Here is a 22065-nt window from a genome sequence, read left to right as displayed (position 1 = left end):
GCAGAATAGGTATCCTATATGGGACTCATCAGACACACCTCTTTTTATAGCCACTGTATGCACGCTGTATTTTATATGAATTTTTAAAAGAAAATACATTATTTCGCATATGGAATGGTCTCCTTTTTTAAATACCTCTCAAGTCATGTGATCTAGGGACTCCAAACCCATGCAGAATAGTTATCCTATATGGCAGCGGTCCCCAACCACCAGGCCGCAGGACATTCCTAACCAGGCCGTAGCCTACGACATGAGTTTAAAAAAATGCATGCAAACTAAACTAAATTTAATTCGCAATAATGTCACTTTTTTACATGGCTTAGGCCTATATGCAGTTGTTTGATTGCACGCATGTTTGCATTTTGCAAGGTCTATTTTCTTACGTCTGTCTGTCCTGCCTTCAACACTTTTACATATTGCCTTCAGCGCTGCGCAGCCTCAGGTCAGCTCACTTCACTTGATCAGTTCTTGGCGAACAGTAGTGTCACACGAAGTTAGCTAAACTGCTGGAATGAGCAACAAAAAACAAGCATCTTTAGCAGGTCACTGGCCAGAGTGTTTGAGTTGCGAGAGCCGCTGCAGAGATTTCTTACAGAAAAAAGTCACCGTTAGCTGCACATTTTAGTGATGAGGACTGGGTGTCAAAACTCGCTTACCTGTGTGACATATTCGGGTTGCTTAATGACCTCAACCTGTCACTCCAGGGGAGAATGACGACTGTCTTTAAACTGGCAGATAAAGTCGTTGCATTTAAAGCCAAGCTTGATTTGTGGGGACGACGAGTGGACCGGGGTGTATTTGATATGTTCCAAACAGTAGTGGGGGTTTTGGGAGAGACTGAGGCAGGGCCCTTTCTCTCGCAGCTGGTGCGCGATCACCTTGTTGCGCTTTCAAATGAGTTTGAGCGTTACTTCCCATCCTCCAAACAAAGATCCACGGCAAAGTGCAGTGAGTGGGTCCGCAACCCATTTGTCAATATCCCGAATAGTCCTAACTTGTCAGCGCAGGAGGAAGAGCAGTTGATCGAAATTGCAAATGACGGTGGTCTTAAGAGTGTGTATAAGGAAACCTCTCTGGCGGGTTTTTGGATCAAAACCAAAGCAGAATATCCCGAGATAGCCGTAAAAGCGCTGAAAACGCTTCCCACCACGTATCTATGCGAGACCGGGTTTTCGGCGATGACTGCAACTAAGACCAAATTGCGCAATCGACTGGACATTTCAAACACACTGAGGGTGTCACTGGTCACTGTCTTCCATCACCCCCAGATGGAAGCTTCTTGTTGCAGGGAAACAAGCAGGGCTCCCACTGATTATATTCGTAATGCACGTTTAGTTCCCATGTTTTGTTCCCATATTTTGTTAAGCATGTTCACACTTATAGATGTAGCTTCAAGTTGTTCAATATTCATAGTTCATATTGTTCAATTTTCACTTCTTCAAGTTCACGTTTTTCACAAGAGATCGTTATCTTCACTGTTCATACATAACTGGAGCTAGTTCTTTTCAAGTAATGCATGCACAACACATATGGAACATGGAACCCCCATTTACCAGCTTCAGAGTCATTGGAATGGTTATATGACTTTTTTCGGGTTGAATGGTGGCCGTCTCGCTTCCCCCTAGCGCCTGTGAGCGGAAAAACCACCCTTGCAACTGTGGGCTGGCGGCCTCAGTGTCAGGAAGTATAACGAATGTAACGAATTGCTTTACTGCATTCAAATACACATACACGCCAGGCACCAGCTAGAAAAAGGTAGCGATGGAGTTTCTCAGACATTCGTCATGACAGAGCAAGCGAAAAATAAGCAAAAAACGGAAAAAAAAAACAGTAAGGAAATTGCCAATACTGCATAGTTTACCTTTAATATTTTAAAGAAAATACATCGTTTCCTATAAGGAATGGTCTCCTTTTTCAATACCCACCCCCCAAGGGAAGTGACGTAGGGACACCAAACCAATGCAGAATATCCTTTATGGGATTAATCAGACACACCTCAAATTAATATAATTTTTGCACATACTATTTTATAGTACCCATTTGTTTCCCATGGAAACAGTTTTTTTTCTCAATACCTTCCATATAATAGTAGATGCCAGATAATTTTTCATATTGAGGTGTGTCTGATAAGTACCCCATAGCAGAACAGTTCTGTATTGATCTGTGTTGTCTAGGACCCCTTATATGGCAAGTATTGAGCAAAAAGCTGTTTTCCATAGGAAATAAATATGATTCTTTAAAAAAAAATATATATATATATAATAGTTCATGCAAAATATTATTTCAGATTGACGTCTGTCTGATTAGTATCACATAGCAGAACAGTTCTATGTTGATCTGTGATGTCTAGGACCCAGTATATTGAAGGTATTGAGCACAAAGCAGCTTCCATAGGAAACAATTTGAAAAAGAAATTAATATAAAATAGTATGTGCAAAAATCATATTAATTTGAGGTGTGTCTGATTAGTCCCATATAGGATAACTATTCTGCATTAGGTCACATGGCTTGCGAGGTATTGAAAAAAGGAGACCATTCATGATGGCAAATAATGTATTTTCTTTCAAATATTCATATAAAATACAGCGTGCACACAGTCGCTATAAAAAGAGGTGTGTCTGATGAGTCCCATATAGGATAACTATTCTGCATTGGTTTGAAGTCACTAGGTCACATGGCTTGGGAGGTATTGAAAAAAAGGAGACCATTCCTTATGGGAAATAATGTATTTTCTTTAAAATATTGGTATAAAATACAGTGTGCATACAGTGACTATAAGAAGAGGTGTGTCTTATTATTTTCATATAGGATAACTATTCTGCATTGGTTTGGAGTCACTAGGTCACATGGCTTGCGAGGTATTAAAAAAGGAGACCATTCCTGAAGGCAAATAATGTATTGTCTATAAAATATTCATATAAAATACAGTGTGCCAACAGTGACTATAAAAAGAGGTGTGTCTGATGAGTCCCATATAGGATAACTATTCTGCATTGATTTGGAGTCACTAGGTCATATGGCTTGCGAGGTATTGAAAAAAAGGAGTCTGTTTTCCCTATATGAAATAATGTATTTTCTTTAAAAAATTAATATAAATACAGTGTGCACACAGTCGCTATAAAATGAGGTGTGTCTGATGAGTCCCATATAGGATAACTATTCTGCATTGGTTTGGAGTCCCTAGGTCACATGATGTCAAAGCTATTGACAAAAAAGACTATGAAGGTAATTCAGAAGGTACTTTATAGATGGTTGGCTGGGAGCAAGTAGACAGGTCATCTGTTTGTACATTGTCTGCAAACACGGGGTGAAACCGGCCGCATTAAAAAAAAAATTGAATATCTGTCGAATATCCGAATATCAAATATCAAACTAACTTCACCTCGGTCATTTTCACCCAAGCAGTGGAGGTTTTCACGTGAAGAAAACGAACGTAAACGTCTGACAGGTGGGGCGTGGCCAGCAGTAGCTTATTTGCATAAAAGTGACAGAGTCCTTAAATGGCTCATTCTGAAAGGGACTGAAGCTGGCAAGAATAGAGGCTGCAGAGATCTTATGTGAGATTGATTTTGTGCAATAAACTTTATGAACATGTTTTGTATAGCCCATAGACCTATTCTGACTTGTTTAAAAAGAGGTATAATATGTCTCCTTTAAGAAGAGCTATTTTATTTCATTGAGGTAAAACAAAAGCAATGTAGGCAATTATTACCCTGGCTTGTAGACTATTTGTGGGCCGTCCTTTATTTGTCCGAATCTGAGGCCCGGCCATAATTTGAGGATTTACGGTATGCATGCGTGTTTTAGGCATAGTGCAAGCCCTCTAATCTCTGACTAAAAGTGCGCAGAACTTGAGCATTTACATAACAATATTGAATACATTTTCCTGGTGGTGACATCCCCGAACCCCCTCTAACTTTTGGGCTTAAGTACGAAAAAATGTCTGACCTATCGCAAGCTCACCAAGCTTCTGATCTCATTCCACAAGCCTAGAGCGCCCTCTTGCAGCTGTAGACAGTAATGTTTCATGTAGTGTTCATGTCAATTCATACTGACTAACATTTAAAATGTTAATTTATATATATTTTGATATATAAGTCGCACCTGACTGTAAGGCAGGACCAGCCAAACTATGAAAAAAAGTGCGACTTATAGTTCAGAAAATACGGTATCTGGCTCTGAAGGCATCGATGGCCTTCACACTATGTTGTTTTCTGTTCCACCCTCCACCACATGCAGCACATGGTGTATGTTGGGTGCTGCAAAGTGACAATCAGTTGAAGGTTGTGTATAACTGTCTCATGAAAAATTACTTCTTGCCAAAGAGAATCACAACCTTGAGAGTCATAACGTATATAGACAGGAGAACTGGTAGTAGCAGAATATCATTTGATTGCACTGATTATTTGCCATTAGGCTGACACATTGTTTAATCACGTAAGTATTTACATACATTTGTGTGCACTTTTGGAACCAACCCCAACCCAAAGTAAAGCTGTAAATATTAATTCACAATTAATATTAACACCTTCTAATTTATGGCCATGGCATTAAAAGCACAATGGTGGACTAGACTAGTCTAGGATTTAAGTTCACACAGGATATTTGCTATACTGTATGACCACTTAAACAACTCTGTTCTTGCACTTTGAGGTAAAGCCGGTAATTCTTAGCTGGAGCGATAATGTCAGACACAATCACCAGCATTTGCATCAAGCTACTGTACCTTCAACGTCTGAGTTGAAAATATATGTTCCAATCCAACATTGTAGCTGTCACTTCAAAGTCCTACATTTGATTATTTCTTTCAGCAGCTTTGTGGTGGTCAGACTAGACAGGGGACAAAAAGGGTTCTGATGAATGCTCAGTAAGTTGGTGTGGGATGATGCATGATGCTGGATGCCTGCGTTGCTGAAGATATAACAAACTGCCATCACTGCACAGAGAAACAAATGAGGAATGTGCCAGCGAGACTCAGACATGACAGACACTCTTGTTCTCTTGCTGCAGATGACATCTCTCTCTCTCTCTCTCTCTCTCTTTGTCTCTCTCTCTCTCTCTCTCTCTATCTCTCTATCTCTCTCCCTCTCTGTCTCTATGTATGTGTGTTACTGTACATACGTCATTGCTATTCAATAGAAGACTCTTAGCATGTTTGTAGCAAGTATTATCTCCCGATGCAAAAGCTGCTGTGTATGTAAAGGCTGAAGTAGATGTTGTGGTAAATTACACTATAATGAAGGCAAAAATGTCACTAATGATAAATGCTAAATGTCACTAATGTGTCAGAGCATCACATCATATGGTAAACAAACTGGTGTTGCATCTCTTCGCAACAGCTGCAGCACAACTGCAATTGTGATTAAATTAGATAATGTAATAAAAGGATCCCTGAGACTTTATTGCAACTGCTCTCTCTTTTCACATCATATGCCTTTCTGTCTGGTACTCAGTGTTCTCTATTCAGTGATGAGACTGTCGTTTTGTTCACAACGTAAAAAGAAAATCAGAATTAATTTGGAATAGAGGGAGGGAGGGGCAGATAAAGCATCCGCCATAAACCTTTACTGTATTGCCGGGAGGTGCACCTCAAAGCTTGTTTTCAGGGGCCATTGGCATTAATGGGTTGGGTGGGGGGGTATAGGGTTGGGGGTGGAATTGGAACTTCTGGTTACGGAACAGCTGAGTGCAGCTGGGGAAGCTAACCTTCAGAGGCTAGCTCCTGATGAGCCCTGGCATTTATGTACTGCCGTCTGCCTGTCTCCTCATTTGCACAAATTTGAATATATTACGCACTGGCGTTGGCAGTGAGGTTTGGTGAACACAGCACTGCTATAAAGGTAGCACTCGCCTCGCTCGCATCCTCGTTATGCAGAGCCAATAAACACATGCCTGTCAAAGAGGGTGGAGGGAGAGGGATATTATGTCATTTTGGTTAATTAACCATTATACTTCGCTGTCTCAATATACAGGGATTGAGAGGGGAGTCCAGAATTTAGTCCAGAGTTTGGAATTCGTTAGATAATGAGAGGTTCTGTTACAACCATTTAATCTTGTCTGGGTTGTACACCAGTTCTGATCTATTTTTGTCAGAATTGAGTGATCAATCCTTAGTGATGCTGCAAGGGGATGCAAATCAAACTGTTGGGATGTGTTTGCTCTGCTGACTCTGATGGCTCATTGTGGGAACTCTACACAAAACTGTCTACACTGCACTATATATCGTGTGCTGTCTATGCACCACCTGTCTACTATCACATTGCATTTTATGCTTTTTTGCACTTCTGGTTAGACGCAAAGTGCATTTTCTTCTCTTCAAGTCTTTGTACTTGTACTCTGCACACAATGACAATAAAGTTGAATCTAATCTAAACATATTTCAACACAATTTCTTATGGAGGCATCTGAGTTTAGGCAAAAGGGTGATGATTGCCTGTCTCGTTTCTCTCTCCAGAGTGCCGTGTGGTGAAGTCCACATCCTATGGGCGCATCTCCTCCATGCAGGGTCGCTGCTCGCCCCGGAGCGGTGGGCCATCACGTAGGAGCAAGTCCCCCGCTTCCACAGGCTCAGGTAAAGAAGCATACATGCTGCACACACCCCCAGCACTGCTAGAGAGCTCTTTGAAGCTCCAAATGGATAATTTTAGAAGGCTGACAACGCTGACCTGAGCTTACCATGTACTGTAGACGTAGCTAAATGGAAGTGAAATAGGATGAGGTTTTACCATGGTATTTTTAGGCAAGTGAGCTACCAAGACTCTAGGTATAAGGTCTATCTGAAGTCTTCTGCACAGCTTCTTGCACCATTAGTTGTTTTTGCATTTTTGTATTTCTTTAGATTTTTTTTAGCATGGACTTTGGAGTGGTCGCAGTGTGATATCTCGTAGTGGGATTTGTCTTCCATCAGATACTTTTCAATTACAAAAGCAGTTTTGTCTGTACATTGAGTGTAGTGCTGAATAGTATTAGTATAGATAACTTTAGTGTCGTGTAGTGTATTGCAGTTATTGCTGTTATAGCTAGCGCTACTGTATGTCATGTTGTATGGTGTTCTGTAGTCTATTGTAGTGTTAGTGTTTTGCTGCACAGTGTAGTGTAGTATACTTGCTGCCAGGACTGGGAATAGAACTCAGATCTCAGCACAGCACCATCTGTTGTGAAAGCCTTAGCAGAGTTGTAGAGTGATTGTGTGAGAACCCAGGAGACTGCATGTGACTGTGTACGGAGGTGGTTGGTGGACTTATTGAATTGTGAATCAGTTCAGCAGCTCAAACCAAATCTGTCCCAGCGCCCCAGGAATGTGAGTAGGACTAGCAATGAGTCAGAGAGAAGGATGTGAATTCACAACATACTCTCAAGCTTCACAGCAACACAGATAGAAGTCAAGCTTACAGTTTAGAGCTTGAATTATTTGTTTTACTCCAAACAGGAAGATGTGAACAACCACTCTCAGTGCAGAGCTCAAATCGATCAGGCTAGAAGTGGATCTTTTCTTTTAGCAATTGTAAAGGACAGTTTAATTGGAAATAAAAAGAAAAATACTACATTTCCCCTGATAATAATAAAGTATAACTGCCCTGTTCAATTGCTCTCTTGAAATAATAGTGCTTTATTGTTTCAGTTCATCAGTGTTACACGGGGCACGGGGTGCTTTCTTGAATTTCCCCTGGGGATCAATAAAGTATCTATCTATCTATCTATCTATCTATCTATCTATCTAAATCATGTTATTTGAAAATGCAAGATTTGACTGGAAAGGAATGCCTGTAGCTTGATAGGTTATATTTTCTGGTCAATGGCGTTCAGTCACCCTGTGTTCGATTATTGGGTTAACTCTCGAATGTCAGCACCATTCTGACACAGAAGATCACAGGGGGGCTACACTGGGGGCGTTACTGAAGCGTTCCATTCACATAGTGTCTGCTGCTGCAACAATTCGTTTCCACCATGATCAATGGAACTAGCTACACCAGACGTGATAACGGCGCGTACGTTCGAAAAAAATAGACCAGTCTTCAGGGGTCATCAAGTGTAGAGGTGACAAGATCAGAAAGTAAGCAATTACTCAGGCTGTGCCAGCACCAGCTGCTCCACTCAGGTGTGTTGACAGGAAATTGAGCCTTTCTAAACAACTTCGTACTTCCTGTTTACTGTCACAACTGGCGATTTAATGAGAGGCATCAGTGCAGGAAGAACAGAAGAAGAAGAACAACAAGCTTATTCTGAGAAATGGATTAAAAGAACCATGAAAAGAGTGTGCATCGTTCTCTGTTGATTTTAGGTGAAGTGAGTGGAGAAAGAGAGAGAGAGTATGTGAATATGTTCTTCATTCACATGCATGTATGTTTCAATCTATTTTTTCAATTTTCTTTATTTTTGTATTATTTATTTATTTATTTATTTTTCTAATGCAATGTTTACTGAGGTTTGAAAATAGGAAAATCTTTTGTATTTTATCATTCCAAACCTATCCCTTGTCAAATAATTTCATTTCCTTGATAGTTTTTGTTTGGTGATGTTATACACATCATATTGCTTTGCCAATATTGTAGCCAATAAAGCCCTTTGAATTTGAAAGAGATAAAGAGAAATCAAACTCAAAACATAGAGTGAGAGGAAGAGATGATTAGGATGAGAGGATTATGGTTGCTGTGGAAACGGCGAGCAGAGAGAGGTGCTCCTCCGTCCTTCTTCACATTTCTAGCTTTGTCTCTCCACCACCCCCCCCCCCCCCCCCCCCCCCACACACACACACACACACACACACTCACTCCCTTCTCCTCGATCAGTGGCCACGAGTGGGCTGTCAGCGGCGAACAAACAAATCAATCCTAATTGGACGGCATTGATCTTGTTCCTCTGCTGCCCTCAGGCCTGGCCCAGGTGCGCCAAACCCCAACTCTCTCGACCAATTTCCACCAGTCACTCAGCCCGACCGACTGGGCCTGAGAGTGGGCTCTCTCTAGGCTCTGCTCTGGTTCTTGGCGAGTATTATCAGATTGTCTCCGGAGGCGCCGGTTCTGTGAGATCCCCTTTCAGATAGAGCCGCAGAGGGCAGGGTAGAAGAACAGAGCACCTGCACGACAGATCAGCTGACCATGGGACTGATGCGGGTCGAATCAGATCAGATCCGCGTCATTTCAGGGCCAGACGGCAGATGGCTGTCAGTGAGCTGCTGTCTTGGTCCAAAATCTATTCTAATGTTGTTTTGACCATCTAAAAAGTTCCAGCAGTGTGGGAATTGTATTAGTTTGGTTAATGTCTGGCAATCTAAGTATTGAACAGGCCAGCAAAACCATCATGAGCCCCCATGTTCATGCCCCTAGTGTGTAGTACAGTAGCTGCCTGGCAGCTCTAGCTGTTGGCTGCAGCAGTTTGAGTTGCTAGGTAGAACCGATTGTTTAAAAAAAAAATTCAAATTGAGAGGTGACCTCGAGAAACAGATATCTATGTGAAAAATCGGCGGTATTCTCCTTTAAACACCAGCAAAAGCCTAATTTGCACTGATGAAAGGTTTGCTGGCATGCTAAGTCATGTCTTGGGGAGATGTAGTTAGCGATTAAGCTTTTTTTAAAATTATTTTTGCATGGTAGTCTGAGCTGGACCACAGAACTACATAGTAAAAAGCATACTTCATAAGTAGTAAGTCTCTTTAAGAGGAACAGGTCGATTGGAGAAAGCTTTGATTGATAGCAACAATGGCATGAACAAGATAGAGTGCAAACATTGTTGTTGAAAATGTTTGAAAGTGTTGAAGTTGCATTAGTATTTGTCATGTAAGACAATCTGTCCTAATCCTGAAAACGAACTCCCACGGCACTGATGCTGATAAACAGAATGTACGTCATTGATACTCCGAAAAAGCATGGCACATTTCCTCTCTGACTGTTTTTGAAGAGTTTCTGTGAAAACGGGCTAATGATTCTGAGGAAAACAGAATCGTGGACAATAGCCCTTTCCCCCCACCACAGCAGATGCCTCACATCCTGTCCCCTTTTCTGTCGAATGACATGGCGATGACACGGAGTAAGAGATGAGTAATCTGGGTTGTTTGGATGTTTGGAGTTTGGCAGATCCTCACAGAATCTCGGGTCCTAGAGAATGTGGGTCAAGCAAACACATAAGAGTAATGACAGTTATCACAGGTTTCCCTTGTTTCTTCATCTATATCATTGACTCTGGTTGTCGCTGTCTCTCTCTGTGTCTCACTCTCTCCTGAACATATTCTCGTACACAGATGTATTGGCCTTTAATATGACAGTTCATGAGCACACATTAAGACATACACACGCACTACTGGTCATACTGTGTATGTGTCGGTCTGTCTGTCTGTTTGCCTGTCTGTCTACTGTGGTTTTCAGCTCCGTGCTCAGTGGGCTAATGAGTCTGCCTCCTTTGTCCAAGCAGCACTCCTCATCTCCTCGGGCAGAATATTAATATTGTGTGCAGTGAGGGTCTGCGGGTGTGTGTTTTGTATGAGAGATAGAGAGACAGAGAGAGATAGAGAGAGAGAGAGAGAGAGAGAAAGAGAGACAGAGTGAGTGAGTGAGATAAAGAGAGAGAGCACGGAGTGGCTTGTTGATCGGTACCAGGAGTAAAGTCATCACCCCTGTGTATCTCTTGGCATGATACTTCAAAAAACTCTTCACTCAATGAACATGAAGTTGAAGTCAACCAGTGAGGTGAATTGTTTAGGCTCAGAGTAGGTTATTAAGGGACACACTGAACATTGTTCTCTTCACTTCTCTGGTTCCTTGCCTTCTAGAAATAACTTATTAATACAATTACTTATTAGACAATTCCTTGTCTGCGGACAGTTCTTTTTTAATTAAACCTAAAGGAAGGACCCATGAGAAATATTTTTTGAGGTTGGGCAGTGTCTGGCAGCTCAACATTCCAGAGCTATCATAAAAGCATGTCATTATAGTTGGTTCAGTCCTCTGTCCTACCTCCCAGATGAAACAGATCCTGAAATTGAAGTTCCAATTACATTCTGTTCTTTTCTATAACCTCAGGCATAGTCAACACAGGCCAATGGAGGTGTTAGACGCTAGAAAGCTGCCTCTACCCCTCACAGATATGCGCACCGAAGACAGAAAGTAGAACAAATGATATGAGGAAGCGTGTGTGTGTGTGTGAGAGAGAGAGAGAGAGAGAGAGAGAGAGATAGAGAGAGAGAGAGAGAGTGAGTCTAAACAGATTTTGCCTGTTGAAAACTCAATCACATCTCAGATCAAAGTGAAGGTGTAATTATGGAGAAGGAAATATGTCATGGTCAATTACAGTAGTGTTTAGGGATACGAGCTCCTGCTAGATGGGTTTCTGAGACCAGGACACAGCCATACTTATTGGCAGGGGAATTCATTAAGTGGGTGAGTGGTGACTGAGTGAGGCCTCTCACTCTCTCTCGCTTTCTCTCTCTTTCTCTCTTTCTCTCTCTCCAATATTCAAGGGAAGTCGAACTGTAATTGTAAACAGGCTGACAGTTGCCCCACATGGCAAATGAAATCATAGTTGGACCCATTTTTTTATTTTCTTGCTGACGCAATCACAGTGTCTTCAGTTTCATAGCTAATCTGACAACCAGGTGTTATGATGTTTTAGTGTGAGGGAAATATTGTGTTAAATCTTTAATCAGTATCAATGAATCTGTGCGTGTGCGTGTGTGTGTGCGGCGCGCTCACGTGTGTGTGTGTGCTGACCTGAGGCTGTGTGAGTTGTGTCTCTATGCACACTGAACAGCTTGGGAGCTTCTGCGTCATGCTGAAACCTCCTCAAGAAGCAACAATGCCTGTGGCATACACACACACCTGTGACAGTCAGTCACACACACACACACACACACACACACACACACACACACACTACCCATACAGAGAGAGTTCATTAGACATGCATCATAATCAGAGGCATATGGTAATTATCAAAAGTTTTCTCAGGCATGATAATCTTAGAGAGAAAATGAACAGTGTTCATCAATGGCCAAGAGGCCTATGGCAATTAATCATGTATTTAACACATACAAAACTGTTTTCGTATGTGTTAAATACATGATTAATATATTCTTAGATTTATATGAGGCACTTAAGCCAAGTAGAAGAAGAGCTGAAGAGTCTAAATAAGGAAAGGCATAGCACTTGCGAGCAAATTTATGGCGTGCAAATGAATCGTTGTGAGATGGCTTGAATGGTGCTGAAAAATATCAACTGTAAAGTAGTAATGGCTCATATAGAAGAGTTAGTTCTCAGCATCAAGTCAAATACATCTCATATTCATACATCATCAGTCAATAAACTGATGAATACTAAAGTGCATTTTTACAGTAGTGGGCATGAGATTGAAGACACTGAACTTTCATGACTTTTTAAATAAGTGTTTCCACTAACTGTGACTCCATATCCTAGAAAATGATGCAAAATACTATCAAGAAGCACTACACAAAGATCCTAACTGATTCATGTTTGGGTCAGTTGAATTGAGTGCATTATCCATCTACTGTAACTGCAGTTCTCCATTCTACTATGTATGTGTGTGTGTTTTAATGTGTGTGTGTGTGTGTGTGTGTCTTTCTCTCTTCTCATCTCTTTGAGTGAATGGCAAGAATAAACTCTTGAACATTCTCCACGCTTCTGCTCTGCAGTGAGCAGAACTAGCCAGGCGTGCTTGAGAGAGTAAGGGCCGCCGAAGTTTCTCACTGGCTCTCGCTGGACAGTTTGTTTTGCTTGGAAGGCAGATCATTATTTTCGTGGCATTAGCCTCCTTGCCTAATTTGTCATCCCTACCGTGCAGATTATTCATCTTACGCACCGTCGGTGGTGGCGGTCGTATCTGAAAAGGGCAAGGGGATCCTCAGCGTCTGTTTTCACCACAGAAAAAAGACACTCATATTGTCTCACTCTTTTCTGTCTCTTCTATTTTCTTTCCTCTCTCTGTAACAGTCTCTCTCCCAACCTCGGCTCACTGACTGTCTGATTCACAGGCTTTATTTATCTGTCCTGCTTTTCTGTCTCTCTTTCTCTCTCTCTCTCTCTCTCTCTCTCTCTCTCTCTCTCTCTCTCTGTCTGACAATGTCTTATTCCAGCTTGCTTGCATGTTGAGTGCAAGACACAACATCTGACTAAAATAAGGCTGTGCAGATGGTGACATGATGTATTATTCACATGCACAATCACACATGCACATCTCTTCTGACTCTCTGGCTATTTAAGGTAAGAGTAAGACTAAGAGTGTGCCATCTTAAAAGGCTTGTGCCCCCCCCCCCCCCCCCCCCACACACACACACACAGTGGCGCCGCCAGGCGTAATCCTGTACGCACTGTGCGTATAATTTTTCAACGCTTTATTCATGAAAATTATTATTATTAAAAACATTATTATTAAATTATTATTAAAAACAACAATAATAGCTTGTGTACTGTCTTAATTGAAACATGCTTCACACACAAATGATAGCTTATGTTTAGGGCAAAGAGAATGGACATCTCAACATAAGGATAGGCTACTTTAGAAGATGATGATTGGTGTAAACTTCATCACGATATGATGAGCAGTCCTGGCGCTTAAAAATGCAACGTTATTCAGGTGTTTAACAATAAAAGGCGCACTGTTCTTAGCAGTTATGATGAAGGCAGTGAGATTAGGAATTGCATCCTACAGTCACTCTGTTTGGAACATCGTAGTTTGGGTTTCAAGATTGATAAGATTCAGTTAATGCGTAGATCATCTCAAAGTTTGGGACAACCAAACAGCAGTGTAAGCAATCTTTATTGTTAGGTGACCATAGCTTTCTTAGCCCTAGGCCTATCGCAAATCGCGACATAGACTCATTGCTTTCTTCTTTTCTTTTATCTCCCTTGTTCGCGTGTTGGGTAGTGAAGCGATAATGCATTTAAAGCAATGTTCACGTCACGTGAGCCAGAGCCGATATGGCCAGAGCTGCTTGCTCTGTAAAGGTATTTCTGTCCCACCCAAATTGCGTTAAAATGGTGTGTTTAGCAGCCGGGGGGTGAAATCTCCCTCATCCCAGTAATTTTAAAAAGCCCGAAGCACCTCTATGTGTAAGGTAGCCATGCACCCGTTCTTTTTTTTTTTTTTTGGGGGGGGGGGGTAGCGTCCTGGGCCATGGTGTGTACTGGAATACAACCCTAGCAGCACCCCTGCACACACAGACACACTTCTTGGTACACTTCTTGGCTGCCTCAAATGAATCAAGAAACTGAAAAAGGAATAAAGGAATAAGGAAGCAAAGAAAGTTTCTTGCTCTTTTGGTGACGAAGCATCTCCTCGAGCAGCCCCCTGAATCAATTCTTCTGTCATCACACATCATTTCATTATTTGGAATGTTTACCCTAATCTCAGAGTTCTTCTGCTGTATGACATCAGGGATTGTCATCAGGGATTATTTTTTTCTGTAGCCATGTTTTTGCTTTTTCAATCCGCATGGGTGCTCATCTTCTCTCTGCAGTTTATTGATGTAGACTTACTAGTCCACTTGTAGTTATCGAGACGGGACCATTTAATGGACCCTTTTCATGTGGCTTTGATATACAACCCCCACCCCCCCAACACTGCCAGGCTGATGTCATACAGACGCAGGCGGACGAGGCAGCCAATGGGAGGGCGGCGAGAGCTTTACTACTTACCGCTCCCACTCGCTGGCGCAGTTCATTCATGGTTATTGAGCTGAGCAGAGAGGAGATGACCGAGGGGGGAGTAGCTCTGTGTGGCAGCCTGCCTCTGTGCTTCGAAGGTAAGGGAGAGAGAGAAAGAGAGAGAGAGAGATGAGAGATGGAGGGAGAGAAGGATGGACAGAAAGTGAGTGATGCGGATAGAGGTAATGATTGAAAGAAAGACAGGTAGAGAGAGAGAAAAAGACAGACTGTTGGAAACATTGAACGATTGAAAAGGAGGAATGAGTAAAAAAAGAATCCATATTTTGAATTTAGAAAATCATCAAACTGATACAATGAGTGAGGGAGAATGGGATTTTTTAGGTTATCTATAGTATCTGATCATTGGAATAATCACAGGTGTGAAAGGAAGCGTTGTATGATGTCACTTTTACTCTTTTGTATATTGATGACAATATCAGCATTTGAAAAATTGCAAGGTTTTTCTCACCTGTTAAGTTACTCTTGGTGACATTTTCCATGTATTGTTTACAACTTAATATTGTGTGTCTTGATGCATTGTGTGTACATGTCTATATTGTGTTTGTATACCTTCTGAATTTCTCTATATGTCATTTCAGATCTATCATGGCATTACTATTGACATAATCAGTTCTTAAAAGAATAAGCATGGCATCTAGAAAGTAATGTTGTGTTGTTCTAAATGTGATTCTATATGTTAATCATATAAATTACATAGTCTGTATTGTTCTTGTCATTGCAGCCAATGGCACAGCGGGTAGTCAGCTGTCCACTCCGCGGTCAGGAAAGTCTCCTAGTCCTTCCCCTACCAGTCCCGCCAGCCTCAGAAGACGCCGGGTAAGAACTCCATCATGGTGTCCTCATTGATCGAGGTGTTGTCTGTATTATTAATGACCATTACTTCATACAAATCAGGCCTGAATAGTCCACATGAGTTTGTAGACACGTTCAAACACATCCGAATGTCCATCCACCGACACTCTCTCTCTCTCTCCTATTGGTCAGCATAGGCAATGAGCTCATGAGCTCATAGGCAATAAGCATTGTATTAGCAGTTATAATGCACAGACAAAGGCTGTCTATGAGAAAAATCCTTTCTTGTCTACCCAGGGTGTAGCTTAGCAACCAGTGCTGGCCCTGTCATGGCTTGGTTCCTTCTCTGTCCCACTGACTCCTAACTGCAGCTGCCAGACGGGGAATGTGGTGTTTATCCTAGGCTAGCACAGACAGACAGACAGACACACACAGACACACACACACACACACACACACACACAGACACACACACACACACACACACTCACACTTGTCTCCTTAACCCAGTCATCCAGGCTCGGCAGCTTCACGTTGACATACATCTTGGATTCAGATGGTTCAATTATTTACTGCACTCATTCATATTTAGCTCACAACCTAATCTGTGTTTTTGCTGCCTACTCAAGGCAGCTGAGCATATATGAGGTTAGGTTGCTGGAAGGCACATTTCCCATCCATTCCCATGAGCTGTGAGGAATAATCAATCATCAGTTGTATATTTGTTGTTCGTAGTTTGGCCTGGCAGACCAAATGGAATGTATTACAGAACTGCGAGTGAGATAAGTGAGAACTGCTGATTGCCTGGTCTCTGTGAGCCAAAAACCGGAGATCAGTCATGAGTTCTCTTTCGGTCAAGTTAATCGACATTAACCAATGGGAAGTCCACCTTAGGTGACGCCATTGAGCTGAAACTTCTCCATCCACTCGTTTTGCACTGGAGAAAATTTGCATGCCTTACTCTATATATGGTGTTGATGTATCAGGAGCAATATTCAAGTAACCTACTGGTTTGTACTGCTAGCAAGGCACCCCACTGTCATCCCATTGAATTCACTTTGCTGATATATGTAAGTTAATGAAGTCATGCTACCTTGCTAGAGATTTTGAACAGCTACTTTCCAAGTTTGCATCTAGCATGAGCAGTGATTTTGGTTCCCTGTAAATGCCCAGCCAACAGCTAGAGCTGCCAGGCAGCTACAGTGCTACACTGTGGGGGCATGTTCAATTGCCGGAATTCTCCTTCAAGCGTAGAGCAGAGGAGTATCAACACAGCTTGCACTCATCTCATGCGGTTTTATGCTTTGGTCAATCCCAGGCTAAGTCTGTTAAGAGGATTCATCCTTTCATCTTTCGTCTGTGCGATTGACATTATTTTTTCCACCTTGGTGTCCATGGTGACACAATATAGGAATACTCTGTAATATACAAAGATGACTTCAAGTTCAGTTCCCATTACATGACTGCAGCCATGCAAAGTAAACCCTTAATACCCATTTTTCTGAATCCTTTCTCTCCACCAGTGACTGAAATCCATGCCTCGTATGTCCCTGATTTAGACTCACCCAAAACCCTTCCCTAATCCCAGCTCACTCTCTTGGCAGGACTCGTGTGAAAGCTCAGTCGCATGAATGCCCTACAGCGGCTCCTACGGTCTGCAGCATCTCCCCTTACCCAATTCTCCAAAACCCAGAGCAGGCAGCACTCTCTCTCTCCCTATCTATCTATCTATCTATCTACTGTATCCATCTATCTATCTATCTATCTATCTATCTATCTATCTATCTCTCTCTTTCTCCCTCTATCTCTACTTCTATCTATCTCCATCCATCTCTCCTCTCTCTCTATCTCTCCCTCTAGCTACTGTATCTCTATCCATCTCTCCCTCTTTCTCTCTCTCTCTGTCTTACTGTCTTTCTAAAATGGCTTCACAGCTGGATGTGGTTCCCTTTAGTTGTTTCCCTACCGCTGAGATGCCAATTGGTTTACAGTTTTTTTCGATTGCTTTGACCTGCTTAAAGAAACTGGGATCCACTTGGTCTTCATGAACACCTTCTTTGCACCACAGAAGTCATCTCTTGCGAATGTGTTCACACATTTTCATTGGGTTCACACATTTCTCACACCCTTTTGCAAAACAGTTAACACAGATGTCATTGAAAAACCCCAAAACTCTATTGGTTTTCCCATGCTAAACAAAAGGAAAACATCTTTTCACAGGTGGTAGAGATTCCTTGCATAAGTCTGAATCTCTGATACACCTGTGTGAAACTCCTTTCCACAATTCTTCAATCAGCAATCAATCATTATCCATAAGAGATACCATGTCTGTTCTGTGTTGCTATTTGCAAGTATAATGCACATTTAGACAAAGTACTGCATTGCCTATTTGGTGAAGAAAACAGTACAAAAGGTGTTTACTGTACAGTAGGTCTATTTCGATGAAAAATGACAAGTTGTAGTTGAATGAAATTTGTCTTGCCTAGGTGTTTACTGTAGGTTTTACATGTCAATGACGGTTACATCTTAGGAAGAATGAATAAATATTTTTTTATTCAGTACATTTAGTCTTTTAACAGTTTTTTCTGATACCAGAAAAATTAGAAAGAAATGGAACAGACATACTGTAGCAAAAAAGCTCATGTTGAGAACTAGATTTTGCATTTTGTTGTCCAGTGTGTAATGATTAATTGAAATCACACAGTGATTTGACGACAGGATGTGTTGTTTGAAGGCAAAATTTGCTTTTGCTGCATGTTTTAAGTGTTTTGAGAGAGTAACAGCCTTTTGCAAGCAAAATGTTTCATTTTGGCCGGATAGTGCTTTTGTTCAGACATGGGAGTTAACTGTTTTGAAAACGTGATGTCAGAGTTGACACAAGCATCAAAACAATCGAGAAAAACTGTAAATTGTGAGGGAGAAATGAGACGCCTCATAACATAAACACTGAGGCGCAGAGCTGATTACAGTACATGTATATCTGACTCTTTGTCTAGAAACATCTTATATCATTTGTCCTAAATGGCATATTCAAAGGAAATTAGTTATCCTTTTATTGAAATGGTTACAATTTAGTAGGGCACCCAGTTAAATAAATACACACACTCACTCATGCAGTTTAATGACCAAAATGATTTATCTAATCCAAAATCCTCTGATGAGATAACCATTACAGCACTTTTGAACGAAAATACATCATAATAGCCGTTTTGGCATTCAGAGGACATAATTGGGTTTAGTTATTATTCCTGCTGGGGGAATTAGGAGTTTGCATTCATTAGGAGGAGATTTACCCCACTGAGCTGGGTCTGACTTAATGAATCCCCCAGGTCTCTGAAGTCTGATGCAAACTCCTTAAAACGGATATTACTGTACTTTAGGCAAAGATCCCAAAGTCATAATTATGAAGCTAAATGCCTACATTATGTAAAGGTAATTTTTTTCCATCTTTGTGAAATAATTACTCCGATCTGAAACCATCATAGTTTGAGGTGTAGCCTACTTCAGAATTAAGTTTCTTTATTGTATGATTCATATCTGAATTCTGGTAGATAACGTCTATGTCTAAAGCAATTGGATTTTGAGACCTGTTGTAACTTCACATCAAGCTTTCATTTGAAATTGTTTGACTCGGTCTCTTTGCAGGCTCACAGGTAGGAATTGCTCATATAAGACAGGATCCTGGGAGCAGGAAGCAGTAGTGAGCAAAGATTCTAGAGCGCTCCGTTCTAAGATCTCTGGTACTGAGCCTGACCCAACCTGCTCACCGTGTGCCGCTGACGGTATTATTATTAGAACCTCTGCTTAAAAGCTGTTGCTATGGAAACTGCTGTTGTGCTGTGGTAAGGAAAGGTGTGGAAGCCGTTAGTGATATGATGAGCTCTAAGCACTCCGCACTGCACAGTTACGGCAGGAATAAGACCAATATTAGACACAGCCGGGGACTGGATGTGGATGCTTTTGTTGTGTAAACACAATCAAATGTTCATTTGTATTTCTCGGTACATGGATGGGCTTGGTTGTATCAAACACAAAAGCTAAACCTACTGTACTGATGGGGATCTAGTTCTAATCTAGTTTTTGGTCACTGCCAAGTAAGTGTTTTGTTTCTGGATTTGTTTTGGTCTTGGTCCCACACAATGCAATAGCATAAATGGCGTTGGAATCATGTGACAAATCAACAGCTGGGTATTCTTTGAACATTTCCTAGAAATCACCATTTGGTGCCTCAATTTCTTATCCCCCTTGATACCACCCCCTCCCCCCTCTGTGTTTCTGCCTTCTCCTACAGGGATCCCAACACAGTGGCTCATCTCTCTCACTGGCCTCCACCAAGGTGTGCAGCTCCATGGATGATGGGGATGGACCTGGCAGTGAAGGTAAGGCTGGAGAGGCTAGAAGTTCTAAAGTCCTAAAGTTGACTATCCTTATCCTTATTGAGAAAATGAGCACAGTGTGACAGAACAGACCAGACTGTTTACTGACTGTTTTGTGGGTACTGATGCTGTTATTGACCAAAGTCACAAATGACAACAGCAAATTGTTTAACATGTGGTTAAAGCTTACTTTCAGTGTAGAAAGTGTGTACCATCATCCAAAAATGATTCTGAAATACTATTCTATTCATTACAGTTCTGCAATATATTACTGCTGTTCTTAAATACTATTTGCAGTTCTTAAAAACTACATTTCTGCAGTTCTTAATATACTGTTCCAGCTCAGATAACAAGTGATTCTCTATCCCACCTGACCTTGATGTGTGCTGTATCCACCCTCGAGACAGCCATAGTCTTGAAGATCACAGCAATACCTGATTTTCCTTCTCTCTTTCTCCCTCCCCCCCCCCTCTCTCTCTGTCTCTCTCTAACCCCCAGCTGAGCTTGTAGAGGAGTACCCCCAGGTCCCCGCCACCATTGCTGAGAGGTACAAAGTGGGCCGGACACTAGGGGATGGGAACTTTGCAGTGGTGCGTGAGTGTGTGGAGAGGTCCACGGGGAGAGAGTACGCCCTGAAGATCATCAACAAGAGCAAGTGCAGAGGGAAGGTGAGGGTCGTGCTGCGACAGACAGGGCTTAAAGAGGTCCACTTTCCCACTGCAGCAAGAGGGATACATGGAGTGAAGCTAGTGTTAGAGGACAAGCTTTGTTTTTTTACTGACTGGTGCATGTATGCAGAGATGTAGTGGAGGCTAAACACAAGTAAACATAGTTTATCCACCTCTGAAATTTCAGAAATATCCACCTCTTATTAGAGTTTATCCACCTCTCAAAAGAGTTTATTCACTAAGAGTGAACCTGATGATGCATTGGCGAAATGCGTTGTTCACTAAAAAATAAACCAGCAAAGAAATTCCACCAGTGTTTGGTGGTCCTTCACTTTCCTTTTAGTCTGTTGACGACTGCACCTCACCAGCACCTGGAAGGCTGTGCACAGGAACTTTATCCTTTTAAGTTTATTCACTAATTGCAACTTTTAACATTCAAAAATCACACTGTATTATCCACATTTACAATAGATAGATACACTCATCAACACTCTAGGAACCATTCAATACCACTGGTATTGTTATAAACATTGTACAATAACCTCCACCATGATCAAACATGTTCTGAATGCCTTTTTAAAAAATCTGATACCGCATGGCGCAGATCACCTTACCATGATTACAGGATTCATAGTTTACCCACCTCTTATTTTACCACTACACCCCTGCATGTATGTAATAGTGCTAACAAGCACAAGGCACGCTATACTGTAAGTACCTGTGTTTACCTATATTTACTTTCTACAGCTGTTTACACTTCTATGTATATTTTTATGTTATTTACATTTGTGTACTACTCTACTTGGCTGTGCAAATTGCCCCTTGGGGATGAATAAAGTGTTTGAATTTAATTGAACTGAATTGATCTTCTCAGATCACTCAATCATTCAATGCAATCCTCTTTTCAATATATCTGTCTATGGATTTTTCACTTGTATGAATATGGTTCAGGCATTTCTTAAGTGAAGAAAATGGACAGGAAGGACAATGTGAATCTGGAGTCATTTCCTTTACTTTCTGTCTCAGGAACACATGATCCAGAATGAGGTGGCCATCCTGAGACGAGTGAAGCACCCCAACATTGTTCTCCTCATCGAGGAGATGGACACCTACAGCGAGCTGTACCTCGTCATGGAGTTGGTCAAGGTAATGCAGGCGTGCACAGAAAAATAGAAATAACTCAGATTCTATCACCAGTTCACCTCAAAAGACCTAACACTTTAGGTAACAAATACATCATATAGATAGACCTACTTGGTTTTATTGTGCAGTCTGGGGGTTTTTATACATAGAGAAGAATATAGGCCAAAACGGGGGAACTCTCTAATGACTGTTGAGATGAGGTCTGTGAAGCTTTTCTTTGAATAATTTAAGCCCTACCCCCCATCAGATGGTGAGACTTAAAAGGGTATCTTGACAGTTCTCTCATTCCTGGCCTTAATTCTAAAGTGCTGGTTTCTGTAGTTTTCATCAGTGTTTCTTTGATGTTCTTCAAGCAAAACGTGCTTTGCTACAAGAATATATAATGCCAGAAAACATGCTTTGAATAATTCAGAA

The 22065-nt window shown here is 41.5% G+C and overlaps 1 protein-coding gene across 3 annotated transcripts in view; it reads left to right on the top strand.

The window, feature by feature from the left end:
- The window catches only part of LOC121683410 (serine/threonine-protein kinase DCLK1-like), a 74990-nt gene that overhangs the window by 41610 nt on the left and 11315 nt on the right, over positions 1-22065 (top strand). For 2 of the 3 annotated variants that reach the window (XM_042063033.1, XM_042063034.1), the window contains exons 5-9: positions 6455-6571; positions 15394-15488; positions 19756-19843; positions 20339-20508; positions 21535-21654. In XM_042063033.1, the coding sequence (XP_041918967.1) occupies positions 6455-6571; positions 15394-15488; positions 19756-19843; positions 20339-20508; positions 21535-21654 (590 nt within the window). Of the gene's footprint in view, positions 1-6454; positions 6572-14685; positions 14750-15393; positions 15489-19755; positions 19844-20338; positions 20509-21534; positions 21655-22065 lie in introns of those variants that run through there. The other variant, XM_042063035.1, reaches the window with a different exon arrangement.

Source organism: Alosa sapidissima, chromosome 15, assembly GCF_018492685.1.
Source record: "Alosa sapidissima isolate fAloSap1 chromosome 15, fAloSap1.pri, whole genome shotgun sequence".
Lineage (NCBI taxonomy): Eukaryota > Metazoa > Chordata > Actinopteri > Clupeiformes > Clupeidae > Alosa > Alosa sapidissima.
Note: the sequence above shows the minus strand (reverse complement) of the source record. Positions and strands in the feature narration are given on the sequence as shown.